The following is a 15,932-nucleotide window of genomic DNA, read 5'->3' as shown; positions in this document are numbered from 1 at the left end:
CCAAAATATTCCGCAATGCTTTTTTCACACTTGGATTGTTAGTCGTTTGTGCTGATCTCGACAAACATTTTTTACAGTGTTTTTGTGTGTTTGTAAACCGAGTGCATGGAACGTGATGGTGCAGCAACAGCCTTTTCATTCAGTATTTTCTCAGTCATTAGGTTCAATTTTAATACATTCACAATAAGTATCCATCCTTTCTGGCTTTGTACTGGGACCGTTTTAATTTGGTTCACAACCAGCAGTGCTGTTTTTTTTTATTCGTGCACAACTAACATTTGTACCAGTCACAAGCAGTGTTTCTGTACTAGTAAATCAGGTCTATCAACATGTTACTTTGCATCAGTCAGTGCCAAGTATTCATTTTCTTTTCTAATCCTGTTAAAACGGACTGCAACAACTCTTAATTGTTGAAACATGACTGTATGGGAGTATAATTGTTTTTATACTGTCACTAACAATTATCCAGGTTACAATAATTATGGCCATTTACTGCACTTTTATACTCTAATGGACTTTGCTCACTCTGAAAGATTGGAAACCGTGACCGAGCGTACAGCATCTCTCTTTCTCTTTAGAAGGGAACTGTATATGTTTGTAAATACTGTAAAAACATTTGATACATTTTTCATCTTTTAGAGAGATTTGTTTTTATCATTTTGAAAGATTTGTTTTTAAAGCATATAATATATAGTTTGGATTTCTCAAGCTGGTTCTTAGTAATTTGTCTAAAAAAGATTCATTGGAATTAAAAGAGAAAACCAACATGTATTTTCTTTGTATTTTGTCAGAATTGAGCATGAATGGTTTAGGTTTTTATAATCGAAAATACAACTTTCTAATGGCTTCATAAGGAAATACCACCTGCTGGGATGCAATAATGAAGTGGCGAGCTTGACTAAGCATGACAGTAAACCACAATTAGGACTATAAATATGACTTTTGTATTATTTAACATTAAGAAGTCAATTTAATGCAATAATGGTTACATTTATACTTTGAACAGACACACAAGAAAAAGCAACTCACAGGCATCAATACAAGTGATTCATTGTATATTTGTCTAATAGTAGCTGAAATATTGAAATATTAAAGTTCTAACATACAAAAACATAATCCCTTGTGTTAAAGCTATACACAGTTTTTTCATCACTTCAGACTCTGAATTCTCATGAGAACAAGCAGCTCGACCTCATGTGTGGAGTTACAGTATAAAACCAGAAAAACGAGTTTTGAGACTCCAGCTAAGAGCACATGAGCCACTCACCTGAAGATAAGCAATCAGTCATCTGTGTACAGAATGAGCTCACAACACATCATGTGGCTGGCTGGCTTTTTATGCTACACCTTTGATAAATAACCATAATTCATGTATTTATGTTCACACTTGAACTGGTTAGTAGAAAGTAAGTAACATTTAAAATACATTGAAAGAGTCCAAATATATTTAGATTTGGTCTCGTGAAAAAAAAAAAAAAGAATTGTGACCTCTGACCTATAAACTCTAAGCCAGTGTCATTTTCATTAAAATATGTAATAGAAAATAAATATACTGTAAGACTATATTTCAATCCAAAATATACTGGAAAAAAAAGCAGAAAATAAATTTTTTGCATAATTTTCTTATTTTTTTACATGAATAAAACGATCATTAATCAATCATGCATACAGTATATATTAAATATATTTAATTTTATTTAATAAAATATTAAACATTTTAAAATGAGTTATGGATATATCGTAGTATTTTTTTGTACTCGGTTCATGCCTAATTTAATGATTTTCATTATTGTATTGCAGTAATGTGACTTTTTTTCCCCAAAAAATTGAAATGGGGAGTAAGTTTTAATCATGAGAATGATTTCAAAATGCAAAACATTTGAATGTGTCAAGCTAATTGTTTCCCTTTTGGTTTTAGTGTGGTGTTTCTTTATGACATTCACCCTACAGCTCTTGAAGTGATTGCTCTCCCCTCACATTGCCCTCTGCTCTTGGCTTTGAGAATGAGAGCGATACAGAGGCTTTGTTCTGATGAACTGTGGCCCGGGGCTGCTTCTGAAGTATGCTGGGATGTTTGTGCTGCAGCTGTGCCCTTCTGTCTAACCTCCCCTTGCTCTTGTAGCCACCAGCTGTACAAAGACATCAGCCAGGTCATCTGCAGCTGACTCCAAACCCATGCAAACAATGGCCATCTATTAGTCCTTCATGAACACACACACACACCATCCTTCCAGTTGTCAAGTGGGTTTGTGGTTATACACCCTACTTAAGCTTCACAGTATATAGACACACTAGTTATTGTAATATAATTATCTGTAAATATGTGGTTTATTTACCTCATTTTTCCAAACACAATGTCAGTGCATAAATGGACCTGTACAATCCCACAATTGCTCACCTAAAATCACTTTACTCAAGACATTTTGTACTTCACAAACTTTTACCTTTGACAGTTACACTCTTCAGACTGTCTGCATCTTCTGTGTTGTCAAAACACACTATTATTCCAGTACCTCAGTGACTTAAGAGAGTGATTTCAAAGTATGCAACAATGGTCACCTTATGCACCTGAAGGTCATTAGACATGAGGTCATGTTTAACCTTTAGAGATGGGGAGGGTAGTTTCTGAGTTCCATCATAATCCACTGTATAGGTGTTTTAGGAGGTTTGTTGTAATTGTCTGTTGAACTCTATCATGGTGCAAAAAAAAAAAGGTGTGTGTGTGTGCTCAACAATTTATAGTTATTCTCTTACATATCAGATATTCCTCATTAGCTATTTGCTCAGCATTGTAGAATTCAAAGACCTTAGATTTGCATCTGTTTTTAAGTGTAAACACATGAAAGTGAAGTTGCCGATTCAGCAGGTTCAGATCTGGAGGAACTAAGCATGATTTACTGCAGGTAAGTTTGCACAGATGTGAGCTGCTCTGAAACACCCTGTAATCGGTTGCATAGAATAAGAGAGAGGGACAGAATGTGGATCGGATTTGGGAATAAACTACCTTTAAAGTCATACTTCCTCATACATTTTAAAGACTCGTTTTTTTGACTCAAGTCCACAAGTTCAGTCGTTCAGTGAGTTTGTAATGAGAGTCTGCTGTTGGAAACTGTTCTAAAGAATTGCTCAGTCACATGCATTGCTTGGTCCACTCAGTTCATTTGTTCCTCTTTAAAAAGGTGTTACACAAAGTGGATACTTTTGGAAGACATGTTTCAAGTCATGTACACTCACAGGAGATGAAGACTCAGAGATATCAGTCATATCAGCGATTGATTTATTTTACATGGATCAGGTTGGGCCAACATGCTGAGATCAATTGACTGACTACTAGTTGCTTTATCTCTGTAAACTCAATGTTTTCAAACACTTTGATTGTGAAATAAATTAATCATGTCTGATTGTGAATATGGCATTTTTAAAATGACTTCTGCATGATGCTGCTGCATTCAAGCTACAAGCACAACATGAAACAATTGCTGAGTGCAATTAATTAGATTTCTAAATCAATATTTGATTAAAATAAAACACATGATGGTACCAAAATGTGACTTTATTAACACATTCTGCATAGAATTAAGATCATCCACCTTATTTTGAACGTAATAGCAGGTGCTGCCATTTAGAAGCTGAATGTGTGAAGCTCCTGGTGTCATTCACGTCCAGTTATTTTACTTGTCAGTCCATTATGCCACTGCATACTGAAAACATATTTGTTATTATATTATTCTACTTCATCATAATCATAAACACACTGGTTTGTAACACAAAAAGCAAAACTTACTGCCGCAAAACAAGGTTGATAGCATCACAGGAAATTCAACTTGGGAGTTATTTTACCTAATAGGTGACAAGAGCAATAAGCCATGAAAGTCTGTGCATTGAAGTAATTAACCAAAGGTAAGGGATGACCTTAGACGTGATGCGAAAAACGGAGTATCTAAAAGCCCCTTTCCTATGGTAAAATCACTATAATGCAGTGCTCAAATTGCTTATACAACACAGCTGCATCAGCAGTGTGATAAAAGACATCAATGAACAATTCACATCAACAACAACAAACAGAAGTAAACAATCTTCTACAAAGTAATGCAGTTCATTATCAGTACCGCAGGAGTTCCCAGTTGCCACAGAATTCCAGTTATCGCACTGCAGAACATTTGACGATCTCTAAACCTGATGACATCTTGTCATGTTATATTATGAATTGTCTTAATACATGAATGTATTTTGGGAGAGAAAAACACTATCACTTGAAATATGCACATATGACACGTTTTCCTACAGGTCATAAAGAAATCTTTGGAAGACGTTTTGAATGGCATCCTCTTACATTTGACCTGAGATGTAAACAAACATTATAAAACACTCTTATGTTCAATACAATTAGTTCATTCCATAATAGAAAAAACACACTAAGAAAAATACTTTTTGTTTTGCCTATTAAAAATGTTGGAATAAACGGAGTCGTTTTCTGAAACTGTGCCAGATGAAAGCAGTTCCTTCTTGTATGGGAGAGAGGCTCAGTAAAAGTTCACTCCTTGAGTTTGCTCTCTAGAAAGTCTTGAATTTTATTGAGGTTCTCTTCTTGTTGACCCAGTGCTTCAAGTATGATTCCCATGGGTGATTTCTTGAGTCCGGCGCTCTCCATCTTATTCTCCAGTTTGTTTTTCATGTTCCGTAGGCGAAGCGATGCATGTGCAAAGATCACTGAAACGCAAAATGACAAAGCACTTTAAGCTTGCAGATGCTTCACGTTGCATGTTAAACGACATAATATCTAGATTTAATAAACTGCTGCTTTGCAATTGTTTTCCTGCAAGCCACAAAGAGTGGTACTGTATTCCATCTAAAAGATTTCCATCTTATGAAAACAGGCTGTTTTTTTTTTTCTCCTTTCATTTTTAGATTTATGATAATGATGACAATTTTCTTAAGAAACTTACAGAGAAGAGGCAGCTTGATTCCAAGCAGGAGCACCATAACTCCACCGAAGAGTGACATGAGGAAGTAGCTCACAACCATCACCAAGAACACAAACAGAGTAGGGTTCTCCTTCTTGAATTTTTTGATGATCGCCTTGTTCTCCCCTGCCCATACAGAGCCAATGAAGACAGAAGCGACCACTGCTGCACCCGTGAACATGCTCACAGGGTTCAACAACCTGCGGACAGACAATTAGATGGTGATAGGATGTTATTGAAGACAAAATCGTAGTGATTATACTACATTTATACTTCAATCAATGTCTACTTAGCAGTGTACTCCTTTAAATACTCCCTTAAACTCACTTGAATTTGTTTTAGATCACAGCATAGATTTATGAGAATACAAGCATATGTCAATAGTGACACCTAATGGTTATAAAGTGTAAACGCAAAAATATTTTTGACCAAAGGAGACATTTTCCATGTTGGTTATTATAAAAATGAATAAACTTGACAGTTAAATAATAAATCTTGACGTGAAAACAGACATGCAGTTTATGACTGTGATTACACGACTAAATACTGCTCTCGTGCCCTTTGCTCATGCTCAGTGTCATGTGATTACACCCTTAAATATTGTTCAGTTTTAGCAACTAGCTATAATATTAGGGCAAAACCATAATCTCCCAGACATTAGACTGGCCTTCGTCTTACAAACACAGCTGCCCACATACCAACACAACTATGTGTGCCCGGATCAACTAGGCTAACTATCCTCTACCTATATTTAGCTAAGAATTACCTCATGTTCTAAATTGTACAGGACAAAAACTAAGCATTAGAACGGCTTGTTTTCTTCAGTGCAACATGAAATTCTCTTACAAAAAGTACAGTGCTGATACCAAGTTACAATGATGATGTCAAATGATAATATAAGGTACTGAAATTTGCTGGTACGTATCCAAAAAAATTAAAAATACAGTATCATAGTACCGTGCTTAAAAACATTAGAACTTTATTTACAGTGCATTTAAAGCGGTTGTAATTTAAAGCTGACTTTACAGCGTATTTTATTTGAACAGATATTACTTCTCGCGATACTTTCTGTAATGCGATGTTGGTGTTGACGTGCCCACAACAAATTAGAAATACTACCTGAATATTCTGTTTACAGTTAAATCCCATATTGTGCATGCATGTTCACGTTCACCAAGAAGACAGAGACTACTGGACTTACCCTACAATCAGGAATACAATGATTGCCAACACCAGATAGTTTGTTTGATAGTACAGCAGGTTGCTGACCACTCTGTTGTTCCATTTCGCCAGATCTCGCGTGTCTGGTCTGGCGAAGCGCTCTGAGCCTGGGTAGAAATCATCCCAGCTTCTCAAAGGGGCGATCTCCACTTTAGCCATTAAATCAAACTAACCGGATCCCAGCAGCTGCTCACTGCATAATATGCAACAGTCTATCACGTCCTCACTCTCGCGATGCGCTTTGGCTTTAAATGGGTGGTACCTTTAAATGTAGACAACCCATCAAGTTTGAATATTTAGGACTTGATGCAATCAGAGAGATAATGCTTTTTATTATCATACTACTCACATATTCCTTTACGGCTGGTTTACTGCCTGATTGATTGAGGACAAACGCGAATTGCTTTAATAGCTGACATTTTGCACATAAAACATAATAAACATATCACAGTTTTATCAGCGCGAATACGAAACAAATTCAGTTTTAATGAACAGCATTAAAGCCCAATTTAATTTACAGCTAAGAAATGCAAATAAATGTTAGTATTTCTAAAGCCAGCATGCTGGGTGGGAGCCTGAAAAACTAAATAAACAATTTTCATTGGTTATTAAAGTCATTACGTAGCTATCCCGGAAGCTCTGTGTAACCTGACCACGCCCCTTCTGTGTGAACGTCTGACTGTCATGGCTGCGCACAGCCCAAGTGAAACTACCGATGTGCTGAAATAGCATCTATTTTTTTTTCCTGAGGTGAATAAATATAACTTATTTTTTCCTCACACTTGATACATTTGTTGTTCGTTTTAGTAACTCCAATTATGACCTCACAGTGTTATCTTTGGTAATGTCATGTAACGTTAATGTGCTCATTACCTTAGCCTCGAAGAGTCACCTCAAGTCATTAGCTATTTTCTAACCTAACGTTTATATATATATTTAAGATTCAGCATTATTTATATGACATGTGAAATTTACAGACGCTGACTTTTTATTGTCTTTAAAAAGTTCACCAATGTGGGCTAAATTATTTCTGCGCCCCTCGTTTATCAACCGAGTTCATCATCTCACGTGGAGTCACAGATCATTAGTCACCATGCAACTGAAGACTAAAGAGTTTGAGTCCTTATTTACCGACGGGCTGCTTGCTCTGGCTGGTAAGATCACTTTATCTGACTTCATCACCCACCTTTTAAAAAATACTGTGGTGGTACCATGGTACTTCAATACCACTTTAATATACAAGTACCATTGAGAAGAGTGGACACACTTACTCAGTCTTTGTTATTAGCATTTTCATATTTTAGAATAACAGTAAAGTCACCAAAAACGATGAAATAGCATAAATGGAAATAAAACTATTTTGCATTTTATTATGTACATTAAGTTAGGCATGTCCAAACTTTTGAATGATTACCATTTTAGTGTGCCATGCAATTTACTTTGTACTACCAAGGAACATGTCCAAAATGTGATTTTTTTTTAATGACAAATAGAAATGTTTGAAAAGAACCGGTTTGAGCTGAGGATTGCAGGAGGGGCAGTGCGCGACCTTCTGTCAGGAAAACGGCCTGAAGATGTGGATTTTGCCACCACAGCCACTCCAGAGCAAATGAAGAGCATGTTCCAGGCAGCAGGAGTCAGGATGATAAACAACAAAGGAGAGAAACATGGGACCATTACGGCCAGGGTAAGGTGAAAAATACCGTTTTTTTAAATATTATAATCTTGAAAGTTTTACTCCAGACCTCTAACCCATATTTTTAAAGACCTGCAGAGGGTTTAGGTGATCTGTTTTGATTGGTGACAGTTTGCCACATAATGTCAACATTGCGGATTTATACATTATATAGCTTCATGAGGAGAACTTTGAAGTGACCACTTTGCGAGTGGATGTACAGACCGATGGGCGGCACGCAGAGGTGGAGTTTACCACTGACTGGCAGAAGGATGCAGAGCGCAGGGATCTCACCATCAACTCCATGTTTCTTGGTAAAATACTTCACCTGCGTTAGCTTTGCATTTCTCATTGATTTGTTGTTGACTTGGATTTTGAATCATTAACATTTTTGTATATTTGATTTGTCCTATATTATGTTTTTCACAGGGCTAGATGGAACTCTCTATGATTATTTCCAAGGATACGAGGACCTCAAGAACAGGAAAGTAAGGTTTGTCGGCAGCGCCTCACTACGGATCCTAGAGGACTACCTTCGAATTCTGAGATATTTCAGGTAATTGTGCGCTATTACTGGATATATGCCTTTGAAATTATATTACATTACATTACATTTAGTTATTTAGCAGACGCTTTTATCCAAAGCGACTTACAAATGAGGACAATAGAATAGATCAAAACTAACAAAAGAGCAACAATATGTAAGTGCGAATGACAAGTCTCGGTTGGGGGCCAACACTTTTTCACACCACTGTATATATATATATATAAACACACACACACACCTAATTATATAAGGGTGAATAAGTTATCCTTTAAATTTTACAATATTATTTTTACAATAACTTTTTTTTTTTTCAGTGAATATTATGAAGTATAGCCACTGTATAGCCTATAAATGGCCTATGTGGTTTATCTTAATTTTTTTGTCTGATTGCTCTGTAGATTTTATGGGCGGGTGGCAACTGAGCCTGGGCAACATGAACCCGAGACTCTGGAGGCAATAAGAGAGAATGCCAGAGGATTGGCAGGAATCTCAGGTGAGAGGATCTGGGTGGAGCTGAAGAAGATGCTGGTTGGAGACCATGCTGATCACCTGCTGGATCTTGTCTATGAGTTGGGCCTTGCCCAGTACACAGGTGAGAAACAAAACATAGTGATACAAATATTTGTAAGGAACTGTGGCTGAAAATCTAAACATACAATGGACAATTACCTGTCACTAATTTTTTTCCCATCCAAATGTATTATTAAAAATGCATTTAAAAATGCAATTCATATGGGCAGTTTTCTATGATGAACATGCTTTAAATTTCTGAATTAAAGTTAACTTTGATATTTTTTTGTGGGGCATAAAAATGGTAATGTAACTTTCTGGAGACGTAAAAAGGAAAAAAAGGTGGTGTGGGGGGGGGGGACTTGCACGGTTTTTTTTCACAATACAATTTTGTTTTATGAATGTAATGTTTATATATAAGAATATTTTTTTAATATTATAAATGTTCAGACTTGCTGTGTATTTTCCTACAGGTCTTCCAGCAGATGGCAATGTTGAGGAGATGAAGCAGATCTGGCAGAAGGCTCATGACTGCTCTCCTAAACCCATGACTATCCTGACTGCTCTGTTCCAAAGCCAGGATGATGTGGAGAAACTGGATCTGCGACTGAAACTATCCAGAGAGGAGAAAAACTTAAGCCTCTTCCTGGTCAAATACAGACGAGATCTCGTAAAGGAACAGGACGAACATGACAGCATGAAACCATACACAGATTTCATCATTGATGTATGTGCATTTCCTTCTGCTCTAATATAATTCAAAAATGTCATTACATCAGTTGTATTTCAAATTAAATAAATGTACAACATTTTAATTGAAATTGATTGAATTTCATATATAAAACATCAGGAAGACCCACTTTATCCCCATAATCATTCAAACTGTCATTCCAATGTTATTTTAGTTTTATTTATGTACTGTTTATTAATATTTTGAATTAGCTTTTATTTTAGCATTTTCTGTTAACAGTTTTTTTTTATTTAAATATTAGCCTTTTATGTATTTTTCTCATTAAATTTTTTTACAAATATTTTTTTTAGCTTTAACTTATTTTTATTTAAAATGTAATAATTAAAGTACATTTTTAGAACTTCTGAACTTTATTTTAGTAAGCTGCAAATGCAACATTTCTATTCAAAATGTTTCTATATATTTAGTACTATATTCTCTATATATTGTATTTTTTATTTATTAATTAACAATAACAACACTGAATGTTTTTATTTAAATATAATTTTCTGTTTTGTTTTTTTTCCATTGAAGTCTAGAGAGCCGGACTCCCAGAGTAAAGTCCTGGAGCTGCTGAAGTATCAGGGAGAAAAGAAACTCTTAGATGAGCTGAGCAGGTGGTCCATCCCGCGCTTCCCAGTGAGTGGGCATGACCTACGCAAACTGGGTTTTACCTCGGGTAAAGAGATTGGCACCATCCTTCAGGAGCTAAGGGACATGTGGAAGAAGAGCCACTATCAGATGAGCAAAGAGGAACTCCTGGCCACCCTCAGCACATCCTGATGCCAGATAAGCAAACATACTAGTGTCAAAAGTGCTTATGTCTCTGCATGCATGTACAATAATGCATTATGAGTCTGTGTACAGAAGGTGCACCTCCATAGTGTCAGTGGGTAGTGTGAGAAGGAACCATCAGGGCAATGGTATAAATCATTTGGACCTATGCCTTTGCAGATGCAATGCAACCAAAGGTTTAGGTATATCTGTGGTTGCTATCTTGGGATTTTGTCTTGGCTATGGTTTATTTAGATGGTTTTCAGGGTGCAGAAAATGTCTTGGAGCATCAAAGTGCACATTTTCGGATTTAGAATGCTTAACATATGGACTATTTACCCTGTCGTTGAACCATGTGCATCATAAACATGCTCTAAGAAGTTTTCTTTTATTAATTATTCATGAATTTCCCTATTATTATTTTTTATAAATGGGGATTTAGTTTGACATAATATCATATTCATTAATTAATATAATTGTTTTGAACAAAGATGCATCTAAATTGAATGACGCAATGATGCAAAGTTCATTTTGTTTATTTGATGTGGGATTTTGCCCTTTCAGAAGAGTGGTGTAATTATTATAGTGAAGGGAGTAATTTAGCTCTCTTGAAGAGAAGACATCTTGACGCTGTAGCCATGGTTTCATTATGAGGAAAATGATGTTGCTTTTGTCAACAGTTCACAGTTATTAGAAGCCAGGTTATGCAACCAACTCTCCAGGTGTTTACTTTGAAATAAAGTAACCCACATCACGTTGTACAGTGTTGTGCTGTCTTGCTTTAAAGTCCATGGATGTTCAGAGATTACATAAGGATTATTTTTGATATGTTTGTGAATTACTTAATATGATAAGCGTTTCACATTGATATGTTAGGGGTAAGTTGTGTCATCATTTTTGCATTGATTATTGTTTTTATACAGTCCCACAGCTTTTTAAGAGTAATTCAATGTAAAGGTGTCAAATTTAAAGGGATAGTTCACCCAAAAATGAAAATTCTTGTCATTATTTACTCACCCTTATGTTATTTTAAACCTGTATGACTTATTTCTTTTGTGGAACGAAAAAGATATTTTAAAAAATGTTTCCATTTGTGTGATTTTTTTTTTTTCTTTTTCTGTCTATAGAATTAAAGTTTGGTTCAATGTTGTTGATTTTATATATATATACAACTTTTGGTTGAACTATCCAAATAATATAAAAGTCTTGGATGGCCTGAGGGTGAGTAAATTATAAATACATTTTCATTTTCGGGTGAACTATTCCTTTAATATGACTCCCAAATCATCATTGGTGAATGCACCTGATTGGTTTTAGCCACATTAGTAATTAAATGGAGATATCCTATGTTGGCTACATTATAAATACATTTCTATCTGGAAGGTCCAGAGTAAATATTTATTAAGCAAAATTGCCAAAGGGTGAATGTCTTTGTATAAAACATATAATCCATCTTCTGAGCATGTGGATTTCTGAATGCCATATTGTGTTCATGAGTAGGCCTATTTGTGAATGAAAGACCCTCCCACATCCACCAGAGCAACATATAAAACCTGTAGTCTCCGCGCACTCTTAAAGACGCTAAAGATGCGCAGACGGGTGACTACTGACAGTCTCGTGCGCACTGGGTCAGTAAAACGGCACCTACTAAACCTGAACTAATTTAAAACTGTCGAGATATGAAGAAAATGCCTGTCCTTACGTTAAACTTGAGCGATGCAACTTTGGAGATGGAAGCCACCGGAGATGAACCCCGGGACGAGCATTTAGCTCAAATCGAAATCGCGCTGCTGAGCGTCATCTTTCTTTGCGCATCATTTCTGAACTTTGGTCTGCTTCTAGTTTTGTGGAAGAAAAGACAGCAGATGTCCAGGATGCGCGTGTTTGTGAGCCATCTCTGCTTGGCGGACCTGGTGGTCGCCTTTTTCCAGGTGTGTCCACAGCTGATGTGGGACATAACCGACCGCTTCATCGGTCCTGACCTCGTATGTCGTCTGGTCAAGTATCTGCAGATCGTCGGCATGTTCGCCTCCACTTACATGATAGTTGTGATGACTGTTGACCGTTATCAGGCGATCTGTAACCCCATGGTGACTTTCCAGAGGCGACGCGCGCGCTGGAACCTGCCAGTGTGCGTCGCGTGGCTCGCGTCGTTCGTCTTCAGCGTCCCGCAGCTGTTTATTTTCTCCAGGGTTCAGATCGGCCCGGGTGTCTACGACTGCTGGGCACAGTTCATTCAGCCGTGGGGACCTAAAGCGTACGTGACGTGGACGACGCTGGTGATATTTCTGGTGCCCATCGTAACCGTGACGGTGTGCCAGGTGCGCATCTGCCGCGCGCTCCAGACCAACCTGTACCTGAAGACCCAGCAGCAGCACCATCTTTCCTCCAGGACCAGCAACGTGGCGTCGGTGTCCAAGTCTCGAATTAAGACCGTGAAGATGACGGTGGTGATCGTGCTCGCCTACACCGTGTGCTGGGCTCCGTTCTTCACCGTTCAGCTGTGGTCTGTGTGGAACGCGGACGCTCCGACCGAGAGTAAGAGAAAGTCTTCTAACAAACACTTTTGGGTATTAATAAATTGCATTGTGCCATCTTAATCTAAATGTAAAAAGATGTGCTGTTGAGATATGCCTTTGCAAATATAATAGGGCTGATACAAGGTGACACAAGTTAACTAATATTTCGGTTTAATATCGTCTCCTATAGGCTACTGACAAACATAACAAAATATAAAATAGTGGTTAAAGAAAGTTATTAAAAAGTGGAGGAAAATTTCACGTCCTGAATAAGGTCGTCAGATATTGTTTTATTATTATTATTATTATTAATATTATTTAAAGGGGTCATATGATGCTTTTTTAAAGATCATTATTTGGTGCGGGATTATGCAAATATTTCCACATAGTGGGGTAGATATGTGGGGGCGTGTTAGAATGAGCCGTTTTAGGGGGGCGTGGCAGAGTCTTAACTTTGATAAAGAATATCTCTTTGGTTTTGAGACTTTAGTCTTTGCAACTTCAGGGATCTTATCTATGCACAATCAGCTTGTAACACTCCAAAGAGAAAGGAAAACTTGAAATCGCATCATATGACCCCTTTAAAGATTTATAGTGCTACATAATTTTAATCAGGGGAATTGTGATGTGACCTTGGAGTTTTTATTAAACTGTAAAAAAAGCTAACAATTAATTAATAAAAAAAATACAATTAAACCAAATGTGAATGGAAATTACACCATATTATAAAACGCTTAATACAAACTATTTAAGCATACACACACACACACACACACACATTTGTATATGATGTCACCTCTCTAACTCATTTCTGATTGGTTAAGCTAATGGAAGATGTTCCAATTTATGTTCCAACACTCCCCACTCTCCCCTACATGTTATCTGGAGCTATGCTCAATCAATATGAAATGTTTCGGGATATTTATTAAGAATATGTGTCTAACCAGTGTATATATATATTTATATTTCAGCTGCAACCTTCACCATCATCATGTTGCTGGCGAGCCTGAACAGTGTTGCCAATCCATGTATCTACCTGCTTTTCACTGTGAAGTTCCCCAAACTGTTGAGAGCTCTCCTGTGCATGAAGCATACAGACTTGAAGGGGTCGCTGCCTGAGGAGGCTACAATGGTCAGCTCTCTGTATCTGAGCATTAAAAGCCACTCTGACATAGAGTGAAAATGAAACAACACTAACAAACATGTTCAAATGTCATGAACGTGTACCATGTTAGTATTCTTTGAAGTACGAAGGAGTACATGTAAATAGTACATGCATATGCTTCAGTACTACTGTATATATCACAGTACCATGCTATTACCATCTGATACATCACTGTACCGGTGCTATCACAGTACATCTATGTAAAGAAAATCACTGGCATCTCATTGTGAAGTGTATCAAACAGCTTTGGAGGTTTATGATTCTTTCTATTTTTACACTGAATTAATGTTAAACTCCAACTTTATCTCCCGCTGATCCTCAATTCCTTTCATTTGCCCCTAAAAATATGTTTTTTCCAGTCACTTAGTGATTTTTATTATTTCTATTATTTAACTGTAGAGAGCAAGCAGGAAAATAAATTGCTCACAGTGTGTGGTGTCCTAATCACTATCACAGTGGTGTACAAAATACAGTGTCTTTAAATATTGAGAAACACATCTGACTACTTGTGTGGTGGATATTGTTATGAAAATGCCTGTACATGTTCACTGTTCTGTGTGTCAATAAAGTGCTTTAACATTTGGCATTGGAATCGGTTTATGTTTGAAAGGTATGTTTTTAATGTAATTTGTGGCTTTGAGACTTGTGAGCTTCAGGTGAAAGATAAGACTAACAACAAAAGTAAGCCATGTGTGGAGAGAAGCAAAGCCATAACTAACAGCATAAAAGAGCATGACAGTATTTTTTCAGCTGTTAAGACTACGTGACTACGTGTGGTCTGACCCCTTTAATTAAAGCTATAACCCACCCTCAGAGGATGAAAAATCAAAAAAGGAAAAAAAATTTGTAAAGACGTGTCAAAAAGAGTACAAACAGTTCCTATTCTCACAATACAGGGGAGGGAAATGTGTAGCAACCACCAGTACATGACATACAAATTGGTCAGAAAGTCAGGAATCGGTCAAAAGTTTAGGGTCAGAAAGATTTTTAAAATGTTTTTCAAGAAGGCTCAGCATTTGTTCAATCAGAAATACAGTAAAAAAAAAAAGAGAGAAAAAAGCAGAATAAATATTTATTCAGTGTCACATGATCATTCAGAAATCATTCTAATATAATGATTTGCAGATCAAGAAACATTTATTATTATCATCAATGTTGAAAACAGTGAAAGAAGTTCTGCTGCTTACCCCCCAGGATTGTTTAATGAATAGAAAGTTCAAAAGAACTGAATTTATTTTAAATAGATTTTTTTTTTTTTTTTGTAACAGTATAAAAGACTTTGTAGTCAATTTTTTGATTAGTTTAATGTGTCCTTGCTGAATAAAAGTATTAATGCAGGACAGTTGCCCTCCTGGAACAGGTATGGACACCTGGTGCCTAATAGGTAACAGGAAAGTAATGAAAAACAAAAAATCAACAGAAAACCCATAAATGTGGACATTTTTGTAGTGAATTGAATTTGTAGCTTAACACCTGAATCAATGAGGCTCTTAATCTCTGTGGGATGTTGCCAGATATCGACAAGCAGAAGCTCACATCTCCATGCCATTCGGCTGTGTCTGTCCAATTTGGACGTGATTCCCAGAAGCAGGATCTTTGACGGTCATCTGTCATGCCCGTCTGTTGAAATGTTCTCTGCAGTCGGGACACAGTTGAGCGGCTTAGAGCACAGTGTGGTGACGTGCCTGACTGCATGCTAATTTCCCTCTCCTTTGCACAGCCACTTTCATTTTCGTTTACTTTAGAACAATATTGGACTGGTTTGAATCAGCTTTGACTTTGATTATATACTGTGGAGCTCTGAGAGTGCTTTTGAGAACATATTGA

At 36.8% G+C, this 15,932-nt stretch overlaps 3 protein-coding genes across 4 annotated transcripts; 2 read left to right on the top strand and 1 right to left on the bottom strand.

Moving 5' to 3' along the window:
* Positions 1 to 4,117: 4,117 nt before the first annotated feature.
* On the bottom strand, positions 4,118 to 6,707 carry LOC107713508 (PRA1 family protein 3-like). Its single transcript, XM_016519034.1, has 4 exons — positions 6,535 to 6,707; positions 6,166 to 6,447; positions 4,947 to 5,164; positions 4,118 to 4,710 (listed from the first exon to the last, which is right to left on the bottom strand). Exons 2-4 carry the CDS (start codon positions 6,342 to 6,344, stop codon positions 4,535 to 4,537), a joined length of 573 nt encoding a protein of 190 aa, XP_016374520.1. The 5' UTR covers positions 6,345 to 6,447; positions 6,535 to 6,707; the 3' UTR covers positions 4,118 to 4,534.
* A 144-nt stretch (positions 6,708 to 6,851) lies between these two features.
* Positions 6,852 to 11,376, top strand: LOC107713507 (CCA tRNA nucleotidyltransferase 1, mitochondrial-like). 2 transcript variants are annotated; one of them, XM_016519032.1, is made up of 8 exons: positions 6,859 to 6,935; positions 7,191 to 7,339; positions 7,679 to 7,872; positions 8,036 to 8,174; positions 8,290 to 8,416; positions 8,806 to 8,999; positions 9,391 to 9,644; positions 10,182 to 11,376. In XM_016519032.1, exons 2-8 carry the CDS (start codon positions 7,198 to 7,200, stop codon positions 10,428 to 10,430), a joined length of 1,299 nt encoding a protein of 432 aa, XP_016374518.1. In that variant the 5' UTR covers positions 6,859 to 6,935; positions 7,191 to 7,197; the 3' UTR covers positions 10,431 to 11,376. The 2 variants fall into 2 exon arrangements, with proteins under 2 accessions (XP_016374519.1, XP_016374518.1); XM_016519033.1 differs by having other exon boundaries at positions 6,852 to 7,339.
* Positions 11,377 to 11,655: 279 nt separating this feature from the next.
* On the top strand, positions 11,656 to 14,914 carry LOC107713506 (oxytocin receptor-like). The gene is made up of 2 exons (XM_016519031.1): positions 11,656 to 12,959; positions 13,912 to 14,914. The coding sequence occupies exons 1-2, from the start codon at positions 12,101 to 12,103 to the stop codon at positions 14,118 to 14,120; spliced, it is 1,068 nt and encodes a 355-aa protein (XP_016374517.1). The 5' UTR covers positions 11,656 to 12,100; the 3' UTR covers positions 14,121 to 14,914.
* Positions 14,915 to 15,932: the final 1,018 nt, after the last annotated feature.

This window comes from Sinocyclocheilus rhinocerous, unplaced genomic scaffold, assembly GCF_001515625.1.
Source record: "Sinocyclocheilus rhinocerous isolate Xijiao unplaced genomic scaffold, SAMN03320098_v1.1 scaffold57, whole genome shotgun sequence".
NCBI classification, from domain to species: Eukaryota; Metazoa; Chordata; class Actinopteri; order Cypriniformes; family Cyprinidae; genus Sinocyclocheilus; species Sinocyclocheilus rhinocerous.
This window is presented reverse-complemented; position numbering and strand designations above follow the sequence as displayed.